This window comes from Phyllostomus discolor, chromosome 12, assembly GCF_004126475.2.
Source record: "Phyllostomus discolor isolate MPI-MPIP mPhyDis1 chromosome 12, mPhyDis1.pri.v3, whole genome shotgun sequence".
NCBI lineage: Eukaryota > Metazoa > Chordata > Mammalia > Chiroptera > Phyllostomidae > Phyllostomus > Phyllostomus discolor.
The window spans coordinates 15661239-15681974 of NC_040914.2; the positions used below are offsets into that span (position 1 = coordinate 15661239).

A 20736-nucleotide genomic window follows, 5' to 3' on the forward strand; every position below is an offset into this window, starting at 1 on the left:
ACAAACATTTAGGACTGTCTTCTGAAATTGTAATGGAAAAAGAAATTTTATCTTCTCTAATACTGCATCCATGAACTGTTCTTTATTTTCATCTACCATTTCAGATAGAAAAAAATGTTGGTTAGAAGAAACTACAAATTTTAGTTTTAAAATTACCAATTGCAACAGACAAATCAAGTCCAGGGTAGGCAATGGAAGCCTGGTTTAGTATATGCAAAATGTAAGAAATGCAATGATCACTTTTAGAAATAAGACAAGTAGCTCTCTAATGGACTAATTATGTAATTTCAAACAGGTTCCTTGCCTTGCCTGACCTGTAGTCTAGGACATCTGACTTCTAATTCTGGGCTCTGCTCTAATCTACCTACCTCTACAAGTGGGAAGTTATTTCTTTAATCCAGGTGGTTCCAGGTTATCTGCACAAGTTCCCTAAACATCACAGAAGAGTGGAAGCCTACCTCAGGCTAGATGTTACTTTGATTTCTTTGACTTTTAGTTAAAAGTTATGTTGGTTTGCATTCTTTCCCATAAAACAAAATATCTACATCTTTTGTCATATAAATTGCAAATCTTTTTCTGTATCTTAAATTTGATGCTCCAAGAAGACATAGTAATACTATTTTATAGGTAATGAAACTGTGGATTATTGCTATGTATTATTATCACAACGCAGATGCAGTTTTCCAGGCACATATAGTGGCTGGTAGTCAGATCATCAAACTAACACATACCAAACTAGAGAACACTGTACTGTTTTTCAATCCCAGCTGGACAGTAATACACTTTTGTCATCATCATGGTATGCACACCAAAGAAATGCCTATCAAAAAAAAACCCTCACAGAGATTAAGTCATCTCTAGTTACTACTAGTAATAGAAATACACAATGTGACAGACCTTCTCACATCTCTCTCAGTTCTACAGGACTTCCCACAAATCCCCATGGACACGACCACTTACTGTTGCTTTCCAACAGTGGCACATAATCTTTAACAAAAACTGCCTTACACCTAAGGAAATAACGATTCACAATGGCAAAAACTATTCCACGAGTATAAACAACTCCACGCAGGGTCCCAAAGAAGTGGATCCACAAATTCACCTAGAGCACAGGTGACAAACACAAGGCTTGCAGGCCATTTTATCCAGCCTGCACGTTGTTTCTACCCGGTGGTAGCACCAAGCTCTCACTTACCTGTTAAGGAGTAGTTACTTTTATACAGTCCTAAAATTACATTCAGCCCTTTGAAGGCAACCAGGAGGCTGATGTGGCCCCCAGTCAAAATTAGTCTGACACCCCTGACCTACAGCAAGACAACCCATCCATTCAACTCCCAGACCCTGCTCCAGTCTCTCATACCCAGGTAGTCTTGTGGCCTGCTCAGGGTCATTCCCATGGACTTTACCTGGGATGCCCAGCTCACTGAGGCCTAAGTCCCTGGTCATCCTCCATTCCCATTTTTGCCTGCTTTGGACTCTAGAATGCATTCCTCAGCCTTCGCTGAAAAATTTTTTATTTGCCCTCAGCTGTACCAAAGACACTTGGGCCTCCATGCTCGCTCACCCCTGACTGCTCCCTACAACAAAGCCTAGATCTGCGGGTGGGCTAAGGAAAAGCGCCTTTGACGAGCTGCAGCCTGGGAGCATTTTGATGGTCCCAGTTTCCGGGGATTCGACTGCTGCGGACTACATTTCCCAGAAGCCTCGGGGCACAGGTCTTTGGGGGCGGGGAGTTTGACTGTGGTGAGATTTTGGAACAGCTGGGCTTCCAGCCTCTGAGGATTTTGTAGGTCTCGTTTCCCATAAGCCTCTGGGTCACTGGGTCCCTTTCCGGTGTCCCCAAGTTCTTGGACTCCACGAGGTGAGTTTGTCGTGTCCCGGGAAGTAATCAGCGCCTGGTGAGGATGGGAGGGCACAGCAGACTTGACTGAAGAGGGATTGGAGCAGGCAGTGAGGGTTGGTTGGCGCCAGGAGGCAGGCGCTTGAGGTGAGGAGGCCCTTGTCGCGCCTTGGCGTATCTTGTCCAGAGCCTCAAGCCTGTGTGTTAGTGAGAGTCCCAGAAGGATGGTGTGTGACAGGTGGTGAGACAGGGCCGGTGTGCGTCTCGGTGATGGGGTGCTTAGCCTTTATTTGTAGGTGTGGTTCAGTTTGGCTGTGGGTTCTAAGTTCTTTCTAGACTCCCTTAGGACCTGCCAAAGTTAAATGACCACACGAAAAGTCCTGTACTGAGTCCTAGACTGAACATTTCAATCAGGAAGGTCTAGTTTTGGGATGAGAATGTTGCATCTGGAAGTGTCCTCGTGACAGGCGCTTGGGAAGACGTGAGGGGGAGGTCCCACAGATAGGGCACCTGGAAGGGGCACCTCTCCTCACTCCTTGGGGGCCAGCCGCATGCTTCAGAACCACTTCAACCAGACTTCAGTCCCCAAGTCTTGTTGTCAGCTTAGAGGTAGATTCCAGCCTCCCTTTGAATTTGATTTGGTTATGTGTGGATGAAGACACATGTAGCGGGAGGGGGTGTTTGCTCTGTTTTTTTATTTTTAGTTAAGTCTCTCTGCTCCAGGAAATGCTGGTGTCTCATGATTCCTCTTTCCACCCACTCCTGTCAGATTCCTAAGAAGGACCCTGAGGAGGAGGAAAGAATAGTTGCATGTATAGAAATTGAAATTCAGGTTATTTTGTGTTTCTTTTATATTCATACAATTACTTTATTTTTTTTATTTTTAAAGATTTTATTTATTTACTTTTAGAGAAGTCAAGGGAGAGGAAAAAAGAGGGAAAGAAACATCAATGTGTGATTGCACTCGTGCAGCCCCTACTGGGGGCCTGATCGGAAACCCAGGCATGTGCCCTGACTAGGAATCCAATTGGCAACCCCTCGACTTGCAGGCTGGCACTCAATCTACTGAGCCACACCAGCCAGGGTTAGTTAGTTTGTTTGTTTTTAAAGATTTTTATTTATTTTTAGAGAGAAGGGAAGGGAGGGAGAAAGAGATGGAGAGAAACATTGATTGGTTGCCTCTCGCACACCTCCAACTGGGGACCTGGCCTGGAACCCAAACATGTGCCCTGACCAGGAATCGAACCAGTGACCTTTGGTCCATGGGGCAATGCCCAACCTATTGAGCCACACCAGTCAGGGCTCATAGAATTACTTTTGCTTTTAGATCATGAAAATGTTTGCTTTTCTTGGCCTGAACTATCCTGGCAAGTAGTGTCTGCCATGGGTTCTTCCTTCTGGTGAGTGACCCATCCTGCTGATGCATCCCTCTTCCCAGTGGTCCATATTGTCCTTCAGCTAATAGCCATCTGTTTATATGGTACATTGTTCAAATCTTTCAGTGCATTCTCCCTAAGTGTTCTGAAGATACACCTCCTGGAGATTACTGTTAGAGCTTTATTTTAGACTATGATTACTTGGGGAGATTAGTATTTAGATAGTATGGTATACAGACTATTTTTTATCCTCTCCACAGTGATAGTTTTTTAAAAATCCTCACCTGAAGATATGGTTATTGATTAGAGAGAGAGGAAGAGAGGGAGGGAGTGAAGAGGTAGAAAGGTGTAGCCACACTTGTCCAGCATCTGCTCTGTACCAAATATATATGTTTTTGTTGTGTTTCTGTTTATGAGTATATATTTCCTTCCTCAGATTTTAAAGGTGACTTACATAATTCATGTTCATTTACGGGAGAATCTTGACAGTGAAAGTGTCTAATTGTAGAGGTGAGCTATAGCCACAGGATATTCAAGAACTGGTAATTTGTTTCAGGCCCATCAGTATTGGGCTTGTTTGTTTAGTTTTTTCTTTTTTAAAGATTTTATTTATTTTATTTTTGGAGAGAGGGGAAGGGAGAAAGAAATAAATGGAGAGAAATATTGATGTGTGAGAGAAACATCTATTGGTTGTCTCTTGCACACCCCCAACTGGGGACCCAGATTGTGAACCAGGCATGTGCCCTGACTGGGAATTGAACCAGTGAGCTTTCACATTGCAGGCCAGTGTTCAACCCACTGAGCCACAATAGCCAGGACTGTTTCGTTTTCTCAATGACTACAAAATACCCTTTCCCTGTCACTCAATATTTTACATTTGGAAATACCTTTGTAGTTTTGATTATGGAATTAATACAGGTTTGTTGCAAAAAAATTCATTAATCCACAAAACATATGAAGTAAAAATTATATCCTCTTAACTGTTCTTAGTATTCTGGTGTGTTTTATTCAGTTTTTTTCCCTGTAAGTCTACGTGTCTCGTTTTGTTTCTGCAGAATGAAATCACAGTAATTGGTGATATAATTGAGTTGAAGATTCTAGTTTTTAGTTTGAAAATGAAATCCAACCCAGACACAGGTTTTATTTTAATCTCGAGTATCTAGAAAGAAGAGGGAAGTGCCAGTGATTCCTTTCTTATTTGAAAATTTTCAAATATTTACAACTTTTAGGAGTTTACAAATGCCATTTAAAAATTGATGACCAGGTAATGGAAAAAATACAATAAAATGAATAAATAGATAAATGATTACCAGCACAATAAAGACAGACATTCAGAATTAGATTATTTTAAAAGTTCCTTCCATGGAGAATAGCAATAGTCTCTAATGTACAGCCATCTTACAGAAATCTATTTTACAAATAATATTTTCAAGAACAGATATTAATACCAAAAGATAGAATAAGAAGGTTATAGTTTTAAATATTCAAATAAGCCACCAATTTGCACAGAAGAGCCAGATTCAGCTTGGTTAATGTTCTCAGCTTGACATCTAATTGGGTGTGTTTTCTAAGCCAGCTTCAGGGTGCTTAATTTTGTCTCTTCATCTACAGCTTCTGGAAGGAGGGAATATTTTCTCTTAACCTTTTTAAGAACTGGTTTTGTTCATCTTATTATTTAGAAAGAATGGTTGGCTCAGGGCTGGACTGTGAATTTTTAGTTAGCATTGTAAGAAAGCAGGCCAGAGAAACACAGATTTTATCATGAGACAATGGAAAGAGTGGCATTAATTTCCTTTATTATAATGCAATAAGGGACAATAATCTTTATTTTCACTAATGGCTAAAACTTGTATCAAGCAATAATTGTACACCATTTTATTTGGTCTTTCTTACTTAATCTTCAATGCAACCATCCCTGGTAAACACTGTTTTTACCCCTGTGTCATCTGATTTCTCAACAGTGATGTTGAGAAATTCGTAACTGTCAAGCTCAAGTGTGCCACCAGATCCTTTATCTTAATTTTGCATATACTTCACAAATTATGTATCCTTTAAAACACCTGCTTGCCTCATTAAGAAATTGATTGTGCATGTCTTTCTTTGTCAATTAATGTGGTCCAGGACCATTATAACTAATGAGGGTGGAGTAGGCCATAATTCATTAAACCTTTTGTCCAGTATTACATAGCTTCTCATTCTTGTTTATTGTAAATGATTTTTGGTTGAATATTCTTTTATATGTCTTGTACATTTCCATTACTATTTAAGGATACATTTCTATAAGTGTGTTTTTGAGTAAAAATTTGTCCCAAATGTAAGATCCTGAGATAGTAGTACTTGGAAAGATATACAATCACTAAAAAATAGTTGTTACCTTTAAGGTAAGAAAGATGAAATATGTATAGGAATAAGTGTAGGGCAGGCAGCAACAAAAGCCAATAGATAGGCAATTCAGATGACTTTTCATAGAAACTCATCGGAAGGTAATTGTAGGCAATACTGTTAGGTCATGACCAACTTCTTAGAAGCAAATGGAATTTTTTCTGCGAGTTTTATCTTTACAGTTTTTTATCCTACTAATGTTAGTTGCAAATTGAGACTAGTAGGATCTGGTAATTCAGTAGTTACCTAGAGGGTCTAAAAAGACAAATTTCAGATACAAAATAAACCCATCTGTCAGAAGACGTGAAAAGAAGCAGGATCAAGACCTCTCAATATACCCATGAGATTTTGGGAATTTCAACCATTTTTTCTAGGTAGGACAAACATAGAAATCATATAGTTATAATGCATGGCCATCATTACAATTCTGCAGGATACCAAAACAAAAACATCATTGTGATCATAATACATTATTATATATAGCTGTATAACTTCCCAAACATTTTAAAATCTATTAATGTCTGATTATCAGTCTTTCTATATTGATATATATACTTTTTTAAAAGATTTTATTTATTTATTTTTAGAGATAGAGGAAGAGAGGGAGAAAGAGAGGGAGAGAAACATCAGTGTGTGGTTGCCTCTTGCACATCCCCTACTGGGAACCTGGCCAGCAACACAGGCATGTGCCCTGACTGGGAACTGAACCGGCAACCCTTTGGTTAACAGGCCTGTGCTCAATCCACTGAGCTATACCAGCCAGGGCTACATATATTTTTTAAATGTAGTCATACTATTTACATCCTGTAACCTGTTTTTTCTGTGGACAATATATTTTGATTATTTTCCCAACTTAGCATAGCACAGTTTCATAGTGTTCCATTGCATGGATGTTCTGAGTGCATTAAGTGAGATTTTGGGACACAGGCAATTCCCTGAGCAATTGTTTGTATATCCTGTATGCTCCTGTGTCCTGACCAATTCTCTTCAGTCTTGAACCCATAGAGGATGTTCTAGTCCTGGGTTGTATCGCCCATTCTCAGTCCTGACAAGTGGGAATGGAGGGAGGAGGATGTGATCAGGGGAAGACCAAGTAGTCCAATCTCAGGCTCATACCAGTATCCCCAGAACTGGGCACTGCAAGAAGCCTTCCTGCTGAAGGAGCTGGGGCTTTTAGGTGTGAGTTTAGATTCCATGAAAGGTGTATGGGGTGCGATTAGCTTGAGTCAGGATGGGATCAGTTAAGCACACCTGATCTAAAGCTTCTTTTTCCTTCCCCAGCTCTGGCTTTTCTGGACTCTGTGCTTTGCCAATAAAGGAACCCTATGGAACACTAAGTAATCCTTGCAGTCATAGAACCATGACTGATGTAAGTTGGTAATTTCTCTCTCCTTGAAACACAGTGATCTTTAGTTTGTGTGAATCTTTTCCTTAATTATCCTAAAGCTTTCTACTTAACAGAGCCCGGCCCTGGACCTGTTCTCAGCTTCTCCTATTCCAGTGAAGGACGGTACCAAACACCCAAGCGCCCTTCTCCCTATGTGCTGTTTTCAGTCAGTTTCATCATATCCACTGAACACATTATTCCACATCTCCTGCATGCTCGGTCATCTCTCAAGAACAGTAGAGGAATGGAGTCTTTCGTGGGAAATACTTGAGCTTCTGTCATAGAATAACTCAAATATAGTTAGCAATTAGCACACTTTTACGTATAATACAAGGAAAACCAATAGTAGATTGGCTTTATCTATTAAAGCACAAGCAGGGTTTGTATAAGAGAAGGAGGAAAGAGGAGAGAATGAAAGATGGGAGACAGTTTGAAAACACCAGTTTCCACTTTTCAGGCTAAGATGCTGACTGGCAGGAGCTAGGAAAGAAGCTGGTCAGTGCACTGTTCCCTTAAACAGCCGGATGGCCTCCAAGCAGGCCGTGTCAGTTGTGTGTTTCTGGAAGAGCTTTGGTGTTTCTCTGTGGCATATCCACGGCAGGCTGCCTGGGTGGTGCCCTTCGTCATCACCTCCCTCTTCATGCCACCAGGGCTGCACCATTTCCTTATCGTAATCTCTCATTCACTTGTCAGGTCTGTGGTGTGAAGAGCTAGTGATGAGGGTCTCACTGGGCCACACAGAAAAGCTTGGAACTTCTTCACAGACCTGAATTTTCCAGGAGGTTCCAGTAGAATTTGGGATTTCTTGGTCTCAGCCTAAGTTTATGTGCAATCACATGCTTTGCAAGGCTTTCAGGATTAGAGGGAGAGTCAGTGGTTCTTTTCAGCACTCCCTTAATTGTTGAACACCAGTATCAAAGTCCATTTGTCGCTGACAGGACGTGCAGGTCTTGGGTGACATCTGTTAGGTGCAATATCCTATATCAATATCCTCCAATTAGGGAACAAGGAAGGTGTTAAGTGATGGCTATTTGATGGTAACAAGAAGTTACTCCAGGCTCTTATGTACTATATGGTAATAGATTTCCAGAATTAAGAAGATCTTTAGAAGCTTTGTTCAAACTAAGTCTATAAATATAATAGAGTTATTAATCTCACATATCCAACCGATGAACTGAACTATAGCTAATAAAATATTTTATATATTCATCATAATAAAAAATTCTTATGATATAATCTAATAGAATGATTTACTTAAGATTTAAGGATAATTCTTAGTGGAAATAATATTTCTGAGAGATATTATAGTATATTTGGAAAAATTTTTTCATGTTTTTTTCCATATTCTTTAAAGGGAAAAGATGTTATAATAGTTTACATTTTAGTTTACATAATAGTTTACATTTATAAAGAATTTAGGAGGCAGGCATATAGCAGGATGTGTGTATGCAAATACACCCATAAACCTCCCTTTCTCCCCTCCATTATTATTCTTTAATAGACCAGAAAATGGGATTATTTTATATATTATCAGACAGGTCTGGAGAACTGAGTTATCTCACAGTATCCAGGAAGTTTTTTCCTGCTATAACAGGATTCTTCTGGAACATGTTGAAACTCTACTTTAGTCATACTAATTTCCTTACTTTTTCCAACCCAAATGTATCACAGGCTTCCAGTCCACTTGATTGTTATATTTTCCTCCTCTTGCAGTTTATCCTTCACAGCTTCTGTTTTTCTCCTGGAAATATTTTCTTAAATTTTTAAATTTCTTTAATTGTATGAGTCATGTGTGGATTTTTGGTTTTAGGGGTTGGTGACGTTCAGGGATGTGGCCATCGACTTCTCTCAGGAGGAGTGGGAGTGCCTGGACCCCGCTCAGAGGGACTTGTACGTGGATGTGATGTTGGAGAACTACAGTAACTTGGTGTCACTGGGTAAGGTCATCTGCCTGAAATCATTTAGAATCTCCTTTCTGCAACATCAGCTTTCTTCCTTGGGATTGCAGGGCTACCTTTGAAGAAACAAGGTGGCTTTCTTCTCCCTGTTCTCAAAGGAATGTCTTGTTATTTGTTGGGTTGGAAATGGGTTCATTTCCATCCTTCTGTGAGCTTCACACCTTCCACTTTCTTGCAGTGAATGACCCCTCTTTTTAATGACCAACGAGCTGGATTCCTATTATGAGGCATTTATTTCATAACCATTGTGAGAGAAACCAGGTTTTGTTCTATGTTTAACATCAACATTTCCATAAATAATCTGTGTCCTTGCTACTCAAAGGGTGTTTCTTTTGTTTGAGGAACCGTAAGAAGCCCAGAGCAAAGTAGTGAAGGAGAGAGTGTCAAGAATTAGTGAGGAAGACAGGCAAAGTCCAGATGATAGCCCATTTTGTTGGTTTTGGAGGAGAATGTAGATTGCTTTCTCGGTGATTAGAAGCCATGATTTGGTTTATATGGGGTTTAAACTTTTTTATTGTTAAGCATTACATAATAATTATAGCTGCTTCTGGGGCTTATTAGAAATGTAGCTTGCCAGTTCCCCAGATCTGCAGGACAGAATCTGCATTTATGCAGGATTCCCAGGTGGTCTTTATGCATATTAAAGAATCCCTGACCTTTGTTCCTGTCCAACCCACATGCAGAGAGTATAGCTAGGCACAGGGCTCTGATATACTCTGACTTTCAAAAGAGCCTCTTCACTTTAGATAGTGGGGGATTGAATGAATAGAATTCATTTCATACTAAGCGAATGCATTCCTTTACTTACAACAAATTTGGAGTTGAAAGTTAAAATCTGAGCTAACTCCTAGAAATGTCTCATGAAACATTGTTTTCCTCTTAGCAAAAAAACAATGGTAACAATATTAATAGTTAACAGTGTACTTACTATAAACCAGGCTTTGTTCTAAGTAGAACGCTTAGATTAACTTATTTAACTTTCACAACATCCCCATGAGGTAGATTCTATCTTTAGCTGGGGCACATATAATTTAAGTGACTTCTCAAGGTCACAGAGCTGGTGGGAAGCAATGGCAGTGATTGAACATAGGAAGTCTGGCTCCAGAGCTTGTGTTCTATTTCGCTCTAAAGAGATGGAGCCTGGACGAGTCTCGGACAAGATCATTTGTGATGTTATGAGTCTCAGACAAGATCATGTGTGATGTCATGATCTTTATTCCCATCATCCTTTTCTTCTGTACAGTCTATATCAATATTATTTTACCTTTACTTCATTGACAACTAACCAAATATTTTAGCTTAGAATGGTCAGATGTGACAACATTACTGGAGCAAGGAAGAGAGCCCTGGATGGTTGTGAGGAGAGGGCCAAGAAGTTGAAACCCAGGAAAGCAAAGGCGAGAGAGAACCAACATTGCAGAGAACAATCTCACGGGTGGCAGAAAAGGAGAAAGACCAACATCTGGAATGACATGTGGAAAGGTCCCTACAAAGGAGCAAGGCCTATAGAGTGAAGGCCTGACACCTGGGAGGAAACTAAGATCCTAGTCTGGACTACCAAAGCAACTTCTTCTTTGTCTCATTTCCCACCCTCATTTTTCTTTTCTTTTTTAAAGATTTTACTTATTTATTTTTAGAGAGGGAAGGGAGGGAGAAGGAGAGAGAGAGAGGAAGTATCAATGTGTGGTTGCTGGGGGCTGTGGCCTGCAACCCAGGCATGTGCCCTGACTGGGAATCGAACCTGCAGTGCTTTGGTTCGCAGCCCACGTTCAATCCACTGAGCTACGCCAGCCAGGGCTACACCCTCATTTTTCTTCTCACAGTCCTCTCACATTTCACTGAGGAAGGTGTTCTTTTTTTATTTCCAGTGTAACCATTTTGCTTATAGATCCGCTTTCCAGCTCTTTTGCATTTCTCCCTGTGTGTGAGTAAATATATGCATTCATTCATAAATTCTGCAAATATTTTGAGTGCCTACTCCCAGCCAGGCATTGTACCATCATGAACAAGACTGATAACTTACCCATTCTCATGCAGTTTATGTCATCAAGGAGAAATATTAAATAAATAAATAAATAAATAAAATCTCATGATTGAACATGTTGTTCAGGAAAAGTCAGTGGTGTAGGAGAATACAAAATGATGGGCTAATTCAGATAAGGCAGTCCGGGAAAGGTTTCTTGAATAGACACATGACGCCTGGGGTCAAATTATATGAACTTCTGGGAGACGGATATATCAGTCACAGTCAACAACAAATGCAAGGTGCCATGGTTGAAAGGTACTTTACTGTAAGGCCAGAGCAGAGTTAGCAAAGGAGGTTGTCCTGAGACATTCGGTCAGCAAATTGGCATGGGTCAGATAGTACACAGTGTTGTCGTTTTGGAAATTTGGATTGTTTAGTCTCTCGCTCAGTAACCGTTTCTATGTCTTTCCTTGACTCGAGTTCCTTGCTGCTATTGAGGATTGCCGGTTGGTTGTTTTGTACAGTGTTCTTCAGTGTGGGTTTGTCTGCTTTTTCCTCATGATTAGATTTATATAATGCATATTTGGCAGAAATGTCACAGAATTGATTCTTTGTTCTTGCATCCTGTCAGGTAGTGCGAATGATTTGTCGTTACTGCTGATGCTTCCTGTGAGCAATTGATTAAGGTTGTGTCTGCCGGCTTCCTTCCTGTAAAGTTAACCTTTTTTTCCTTTAGTGAGTATTTTGTGAGAAGGAATTTTGAGACTATTAAATATTGCATTCTTTGTCCAGCTTTCAGTTTATTTATATATTGGATTTCTAGTCAGTGGATTATAATCTGCTCTCATTATTCATTTTGATGTTCAAAATATTTGAGCTTTTCCCATATTTGACTGTTGGGAACCCTGTCTTGATGGCTTCTATGTCCTTCTACATATCTCCATCACTCTAAGCAGGTCCTTATTTTCTGACACAACAACATGTTCCTGGCTCATCTTGTTTTTTTCCCCTATTCCAGGCTTAACATCAACCATTTCTTTAAGGTGCTCTGCTTCCTTTTAGTCGAGAATGGTATTTAGAAGCCAAAATCTGGGTACTAGGTTTGCTATTGCTGCTGAGGGATGGCTGCTCCCAGGCCCTCCCGGTGGACAGAACTAGAGAATATACTTACATACTACATGCACACACATTTACTTCTATGTATTGAAAACCTTGAGTTCACATGGGTATCTCCAATTCCAGTTGAACACTGCAGGTTTCATTTCAATTTATTCACTTTCTGAATTTCTAACTGCCTTCTCAGGCATTGAAAAACCAGACTTCCATTATCTTTAATATATTTATTTATTTAATCAAACTCTCTGTCTGTAACCAGACTTCCATTACCAGCTCCACCTTAGCCATGTGATTGCCCTTCTCATCCCACCTGGGCTATGACAACCTATGCCAGGTCATACACAGAGAGTTGTCCTCATCCTGCTTGTATTCTGACTTTCTGCACAGGACAACCCTTTTTATGTTGAAACCCTCCCACACAGGTTGACCTTCAATGCCCTGCTCTGGGTTTTATTTTATACAATCCTGACCCTTGAGTGTGCATTAATATTTTGTGTGATAAAATAGGAAATATTTATTAAGTTCTTCTGCTGTATACTAAAGTGTGATGGTTACATTGAGGAAAACCACTTGGGCAGTTGTTTGAATTGTGAGTTAAACTAACTGTTTTTTTATGGAGCACCATTTTTTTTCCTTGAAAGAATGACTAACGGGCTCACTATGGTTATCCAGACTTAGGTAGTTGGAAAACCTTTTCTTGCAAGTCAGCTTGTCATTTCAAGAACAACTGTTTGTTCTTGTCAAGCAAACTGTCAAGTAAAAGTTAGAATTGTATGAAACTTATATCCACCATTCTGAGCCTTATAGCTTCTCAGTACATGTATAGAGATAGGTGGTAATATTAACATGTGGTTGTTTTCGTATTGTATAGTGAAATATGCCACCCCCTCAAAGATCTGTACAACTCAGTGAACTACTTTTCAAATGACAATGCATGATGTTGCAAAATTCTGAATGAGTAAAAGATCATTCAAAGTGTCATGGATTTTAGTGTAACATAGTATGAAAAGCTCATGGGTATAGTTGCATATTCCACATTGCAGTTAACCTTTAAGAAACTACCACTTCTCAAATTTTCCTGTAGTGTCAAAGAAAAACATCGACAATTATCTGAACAGGCTCATAAAATATTTTTCCATTTTACAATTTCACATCTGTGAGAGGTTGGAATTTCTTCATATACTTCAACCAACATAGCATTGCCACAGATTGAATGCAGAAGCAGATATGAGAATCCAATTGTTTTCCATTAAGCCAGATATTAAAGAGATTTACACAAGATTAAAATGATACTTCATTATTTTTTTTTATTTTGGAAATTATAATTTTTTAAAGATTTTATTTATTTATTTTTAGAGAGGGAAGGGAGGGAGAAAGAGAGAGAGAGAGAAATATCAATGTGCGGTTGCTGGGGGCCATGGCCTGCAACCCAGGCATGTGCCCTGACTGGGAATCGAACCTGTGATGCTTTGGTTCACAGCCCAGGCTCAATCCACTGAGCTACGCCAGCCAGGGCTAATATAATTATTTTTTATAAATTATGTTAACATTTAATTATTTTAAACACTGCTAAGCCTCACAGAAACCATTAAAGTACCAAGTAATTACAATGCAAGCCCTTATATGTCAATTCAAACTTATTTAACTCTCTGTTGATGCTAAGTTCTACAAAGCTACACTCCACACATGGAATTGAGCTGGGACTAGGTCATAACTTTCATTAGTTTCAGTTCATTTCTTCTTTTGAAGTTGATTGGAAAAATCTTTCTTTGTTTTAAATTTCCCATATTACCCCTGATGGGCTAACCTCTTTGAGTATCATGATATGAGCTGGACGGTTGTGTTACAGCTTTAGTTAGTTTTGTTTCACTTCTTGTTTGAGCTCCAGCAGAGCCTTGGGATATTAACTGCTCAAACTGCAAGATTTTGTCTGCTTTCTAGTCCAAGACCAACCACTTGGAAAAATTTCTGTGAGGAAGAATTATCTAGTTTAATGAAGTTGTTTTTAAATGTGGAGATTTTCTGGGTTCCAGTTCATCATGCCAGCCTACACAGTCATTAAAAGCTAGAACCACACTGGGCACAGAAGGGCTTGGTTGATATAAGGGTGCATTTTGATTTAAGGGAAGAACCATTTATACCATCTACACAGGAAGATGAGGGACTTGTTAAAGCTGTGTTTGTTGAATCCTCCCCCAAACTGTCAAATCAGAACTGATTATAAGATCTGAGCCCTGGCTGGTGTGGCTCAGTGGATTGAGTGCCGTACTGTGAACCAAAGGGTCATGGGTTCAATTCCCAGTCAGGGCACATGCCTGGGTTGCAGGCCAAGTCCCCAGCATGGGGTGTGTAAGAGGCAACAACACATTGATGTTTCTCTCCCTCTCTTTCTCCTTCCCTTCCCCTCTCTGTAAAAGTAAATAAACAAAATCTTAAAAAAAAAAAAAAAGATTATAAGAGCTGAAAAATCACAGCTGAGCTTAACGAGGAGAGACTTGAGGCTTAGGAGTTCAGTAAGTCTACTAATCCAATTCACTTATGGGCATTATTTTCAATTTGTCTTTTATTTTTACTATAGAGGGCAATTCTTTAGTAGAGGAAATAAAATATGTGGTTTTCTGGTTTTCTTTCAGATTTGGAGTCAACACATGAGACCAAAAATACCTTTTCAGGAAAGGGCATTTCTGAAATAAATTTTTCTGAATGGAAGATCAAGGAAAAAAGTAAAACCCTTGACATTGTGACATCCATTTTCAAAAATAATTGGAAGTACAAAAGCAAAATTGAGGGACTACAGGAATATCAAGAAAAAAACTTCAGTCAAATAATAATCAGTTATAAAAAAATTCCCACTTACAAAAATAGTAAATCTCTAATTTCCTATCAAATAATTCATAATCCAGAGAAATCCTATGTTTGTAAGGAATGTGGGAAGACTTGTAGTCATGGTTCAAAACTTGTTCAACATAAGAGAACTCATACAGCTGAAAAACACTTTGAATGTAAAGAATGTGGGAAAGACTTTTTTAGTGCCTATCAACTCACTGTGCACCAGAGATTTCATACTGGTGAGAAACCCTACAAATGTAAGGAATGTGGGAAGACCTTTAGTTGGGGGTCAAGTCTTGTTAAACATGAGAGAATCCATACTGGTGAGAAACCCTATGAATGTGAAGAATGTGGAAAGGCATTCAGTCGTGGCTATCACCTTACTCAACATCAGAAAATTCATATTGGTGTGAAATCTTATGAATGTAAGGAATGTGGGAAAGCCTTTTTCTGGGGCTCAAGCCTTGTTAAACATGAGGTAATTCATTCAGGTGAGAAACCTTATAAATGTAAAGAATGTGGGAAGGCATTCAGCCGTGGCTATCAACTTACTCAGCATCAGAAAATCCATACTGGTAAGAAACCTTATGAATGTAAAGTATGTGGAAAGGCTTTTTGTTGGGGTTATCAACTTACTCGACATCACATATTTCACACAGGCAAGAAACCCTATGAATGTAAGGAATGTGGGAAGACCTTTAATTGTGGTTCAAGTCTTGTTCAGCATGAAAGAATTCATACTGGTGAGAAACCCTATCAGTGTAAAGAATGTGGAAAGGCCTTTAGTCGTGGCTATCACCTTACTCAACATCAGAAAATTCATAGTGGTGAGAAACCTTTTGAATGCAAGGAATGTGGGAAAGCCTTCAGTTGGGGCTCAAGCCTTGTTAAACATGAGAGAGTCCATACTGGTGAGAAATCCTATGAATGTAAAGAATGTGGAAAGGCCTTTGGTAGTGGGTACCAACTTACTCGACATCAAATGTTTCATACTGGAGAGAAACCCTATGAATGTAAGGAATGTGGGAAGGCCTTTAATTGTGGTTCAAGTCTTGTCCAACATGAGAGAATTCATACTGGTGAGAAACCCTATGAATGTAAAGAATGTGGGAAGGCCTTTAGTCGTGGCTATCACCTTACTCAACATCAGAAAATTCATAGTGGTGAGAAACCTTTTAAATGCAAGGAATGTGGGAAAGCCTTCAGTTGGAGTTCAAGCCTTGTTAAACATGGGAGAGCCCATACTGGTAAGAATTTTTATAAATGTAAATGTTGTGGGAAAGCCTTTGGTAGTGTCAGTCAACTTAGTGTTCATGAGAGTTTTCATACTGGTGAGAAACCTCATCAATGTAAGGAATTTGGGGAGAGTTACTCATGGCTCAAGCCTTGTTCAACATGATAGAACTCATAGTAATGATAAACCAACCATACAAATATAAAGAATGGGGACTCCTTTATACAGACAGCTTACTCAAGTAAAACATTTGATATTGGTGAAACTTAAAGATTGAAGAGATGTAAAAACATTGTTTTGTGGGTGGACAATTTAACAAATGGGGAAATCTTACCCTTGAGAAACTTTATGAATGTAGGGAATGTGCAAAAGCCTTACCTGTGTATGGACAGTTTGCTTGATATCAGGAAACTCATACTTAGTGAGAAATAGTTTGAATATAAGAAGTATGGAAAGGCCCTTAGATTTCTACATGATCTTATTGAACATTAGTTTATATTGATTTGAAACCATTTAAATGAAAGGAATATATCTTTATTCATAGCACAGAGTCTGAGAAGCATTGGAGAATTTATATTCATTAGGAACACTTTAAAGAATGTGGAAAGAACCTAAATTTAATTCAGTCCTTGCTCTGCCCAACAGAGAATTTATACTGCTGTGAAATCCTATGAGTATAAGGAGTGTGAGGAGTGTTACAGTTTGGCAAACATCTTAGGGTACCTGAGAATTCATCCAAGTGAGAAACTCTTTGGATAAAAATGTAGGAACAGTTTTAGATGAGTGCTACTCCAACTGTTGCCAGTCTACAAAACTGTTACCCATCCATCATGACATAAATGCAGAAAATGAGAGTAAATGTTTGAGAACTTTTATAGCAATTTAATATTACCACAACATCATTGCATTTTACAGAAGTATCAATTAGTCCATGAATGACTGGAAGTTAAAAACAAAAGTTTGCCCTCACCCAGAAGTAATTGAGAATGTACACACTTTAAAAACTATGACACAGGTTATGTGATTTAATCAGAACAAGAAATCCCTCATTTGTCACCTCTCTGATTAGAAAAGCAGAATATTCATACTATAGGAATATTTGGCTAATGTAGGACTTGCAACTTCTTTATGCCAATAAAAGCATAGAGAATTTGTATCAAGTATGTTTACTTAGTAAGTGTATGGAAACCTTCTAACACTATTCAGTCTTTGTTAAACTTCAGCAAATTCATTCTAGAGAATAACCCTGTTAATGTAACAAAGGTAGGAAGCCCCTTATCCATGGCATAACCCATACTGATTTATCACCATTCCACCTCACTACCTGTGAATATTGGGCAAAATGTTTGTCCTTTCTGGACATCATCTTTAAAATGCTGCTGATGGTAACTATTTAATAGTGAATTGTAGAGAATGGATGGGTCTAGTATACATCAGGTCCTTGAAGAGTTTCTGGAATGTAGCCTATGCTCAATACATATTAGCTGTTCTTATTATCCTCATCGTTAGTATTAAATACTAGTGAATTCTCAGGAGGTGAATGCTCATTGGTATAATTAATCTAGAAAAGGTTTTCATAAACATTTATTAATTTGAACTTCAGATAGTCCATTCTGGATAAAATTTAACCACCTAAGAATATAATAACCTAAGAGTATTTTAATTCAGAATTTATTCCTTAAGCTGCATAAGAAGTTAAGGGTGAAAATAAACATGGATTTAACAAGTGTTAAGATGTTGGGAATATGCCTGAAGAACCAGGGAGAAGTGTGAAGCAATTTGCCTCTAATGAATTCCAACAGACAGGTAGGCAATAATTAAAATTCTTTGTTTACATTTCAAAATAATTAGAAATTACAAAGAAAAATATTGTCCATTTGTAATTTCCCCCCCAAAATTTCACAACAATTTTCAGGCATTCAGAGAAGTCTAAGAATAGTATAATATACTCTCTATCTAGAATCGATCATTGTTACCATTTTGCCGTATTTACTTTCTCCCTCATACAATGGACCATCATTCAGCTTTAAAAGGGAAGGGAGTTCTGACACATGCTACAAGATGAACCTAAAGGGCATTATGCTAAATGAAATAATCATATCACAACAAGATAAATACTATATGATTCCACTTACAGATGTACTTAGAGGAGTCAGATTCATAGAGACAGAATGTAGACTGGTGGTTGCTGGGGGCTAGGGAATGAGGAATGAGAAGTAATTATTTCATTTTGCAAGGTGAAAAGAGTTCTGGAGATGAATGGTAGTGGTGGTTGCACAGCAATGTAAATGTACTTTACCACTGAACTGTAGATTTAAAAATGGTTAAATGGTACATGTTCTGTTATATATTTTACCAACATTTAGAGAGAAAAAGAAAATCCAGAGATGCACAGAAACGGAGAATTCCTTCAATGGAATCACCAGTAGACTGGATATGGCCAAAGAAAGAATCAATTAACTTGAAGATATGTCAATAGTCTTCTAAACTGATCACAAAGGAAATAAATGGAAAAAAGAAAAGAAAAACAATCCTGGCCAGTGTGGCTTAGTGGTTTGAGCATCATCCCAGAACCAAAAGGTTGTAGTTTTGATTCTTGGTCAGGGCACATACCTAGGTTTTGGGTTTGATCCCTGTTCTGGGCATGTACAATCCCCAGTCCAGGCACATATGGACACAATCGATGCTTCTCTCTTGCCTGGATGTTTCTAGCTCTCCCACTGGGCCTTCCTCTCTCTTTAAAAGCAATGAAAAATATATGTCCTTGGATGAGGATTTTTTAAAATAGAACAGAATATTTTAAAGCTTAGGGATAAATGTAGAAGGTGTAATGTATGTATAATTGGAATACAGGGAGAAGAAGAAAGAGAAAGGAGCAGGGAAAAATATTGAATTAATAATGGCCAAGAATTTTTGACAATAAGAGACATCAAACCACAGTCAAGAAAGGTTTGGGTAAATACCAAAAACTACACCAAGACGTATCATCCTAAAACTTCAGAAAACCAAAGACCAAGAGAAAATCTTGGAAAGAAGCCAGAATTTGGGTGTTGGCAACTAACCTATAGAGACCCAAGGGTGAAAATTAAATCATTTCAGAAAACATGCAAGCAAGAATAAAATGGAGTGAAATATTTAAAGCATTGAAGGAAAGCCCACCAACAGACTTCTATACCAGGTGAAATTCTTCCCTCAAAAGTGAAGAAGAAATAGACTTTCTCAACAAGTAAAAATCAAAGGAATTTGTTGCCTGTAAATCTGCCTTGCAAGAAATGTTAAAAGAAGTTCTTCATGGAGAAATAAAATGATATAGGTCAGGAACCCAGATCTATAAGAATGAAAGATCACTAGAGAAGGAATAAATGAAGACAAAATATTTTATTTTCCTTATTGTTGATCTAATGTATGTGTTCAAAGTAATAATAACAGTGTGATTATAGCATAAGAATAACAAATTAATTATTGAAGCCAGGTAATGGATGGAGTCTTTCCCATAGTCTGGCTTACCCTAGGTTTACCAGATCCACAAACCCACTTGGTTGTCATTTTGCTTGTCCCAAATTGGAAATAAAAATAAACTACTTGGGCAATATCGTGAACCCAACATTAAGTATTTGGAAAACAGTGGAGAAAGCCAAGTGGAAACCTCTGAAACCTCTCCCTACCTCCCAAAATATAGTATTCAATAAATTAAAAACAGTATAATTTCCCAGTGGTAATGACAGAAGTTATTACCACTCTTAAAGGACTTTGAAAAAACAGGTGCTCTGTTCACCATTGTATCTCTGTTTTGAGAATGATGGTAGCCTACTCCAAACAAGATGTAGTCCCAAATGCAGCCACCTTTCTTTCCTTCTCCCTCCCTCCCTCCATTCCTTCCTTCCTCCCTTCCTTTCTTCCCTCCTTCCTTCCTTCCTTCCTTCTTTCCTTCATTCCTTCCTTCCCTCCCTCCCTTTTTTGTTCTTTCTGCCTGCTTTCCTTTCTTTCATTTTCAAAATATTTTTATTTCTAAAAAGTTTGATAAAACTACTTGCCATCTCACATTTTTTAAGATGGCACCTAAATGTTTGCCCTAAAGTATAATCGTTGCAGGAAACAAATCTTAATAATATAAATAATTGTGTGTAGATATAAAACTATTAAACACCAGTCTTAAATGGAATTAACATAGAAATCTAACAGAAATCTAGGTATCTTTCTAGTGCTGATTAAGATGTTCTTATACATGGAAAGCTTCCATTGATTTGAAGAGAGTGTACTTTAATATCTGGAAAGGATTGCATAGTTCACATTTATGTGAAATGAACAACTGTATACATTTACAGTTTTGCTACAGGGCTAGGTCAGTTCTCCTGCCCTTTGTCAAAATGTAGCCTAAATAGATACAAACTTTTAATATCCTGAGTAGTATCACATTAATCCACAAATTTGATAATATCATGCCAATTAGAACAGAGAAACGAGAAGTGGTAGACAGTTTTGGAGGCCTGGGTAGGACCTGTGTGCTCTGATGGGAGTGACTCAGCAGTCTGCTATATTAGTGAAATACTTAGTGATCCAGTGATAAGGGGTATCCTATTATATCCCATATGAAATAAAAGACAAAGTATTGCATATTGTAACTCACCTTGAAGTAGAATGCCAAGTC

At 38.4% G+C, this 20736-nt stretch overlaps 1 protein-coding gene across 2 annotated transcripts; it reads left to right on the forward strand.

The window, feature by feature from the left end:
* The first annotated feature begins 1719 nt into the window (after positions 1-1719).
* On the forward strand, positions 1720-19849 carry ZNF283 (zinc finger protein 283). 2 transcript variants are annotated; one of them, XM_028529657.2, is made up of 4 exons: positions 1720-1861; positions 6880-6967; positions 8796-8922; positions 14659-19849. In XM_028529657.2, the coding sequence occupies exons 2-4, from the start codon at positions 6959-6961 to the stop codon at positions 16251-16253; spliced, it is 1731 nt and encodes a 576-aa protein (XP_028385458.1). In that variant the 5' UTR covers positions 1720-1861; positions 6880-6958; the 3' UTR covers positions 16254-19849. The 2 variants fall into 2 exon arrangements, with proteins under 2 accessions (XP_028385458.1, XP_035868906.1); XM_036013013.1 differs by lacking the exon at positions 1720-1861 and adding an exon at positions 3057-3240 and having other exon boundaries at positions 14659-17248.
* Positions 19850-20736: the final 887 nt, after the last annotated feature.

Coding starts and splice junctions, on each gene's coding strand:
- ZNF283 (XM_036013013.1), top strand. Junction 6,968..8,795: donor GTCATAGAACCATGACTGAT/GTAAGTTGGTAA, acceptor TTTTGGTTTTAG/GGGTTGGTGACGTTCAGGGA. Junction 8,923..14,658: donor CAGTAACTTGGTGTCACTGG/GTAAGGTCATCT, acceptor GTTTTCTTTCAG/ATTTGGAGTCAACACATGAG.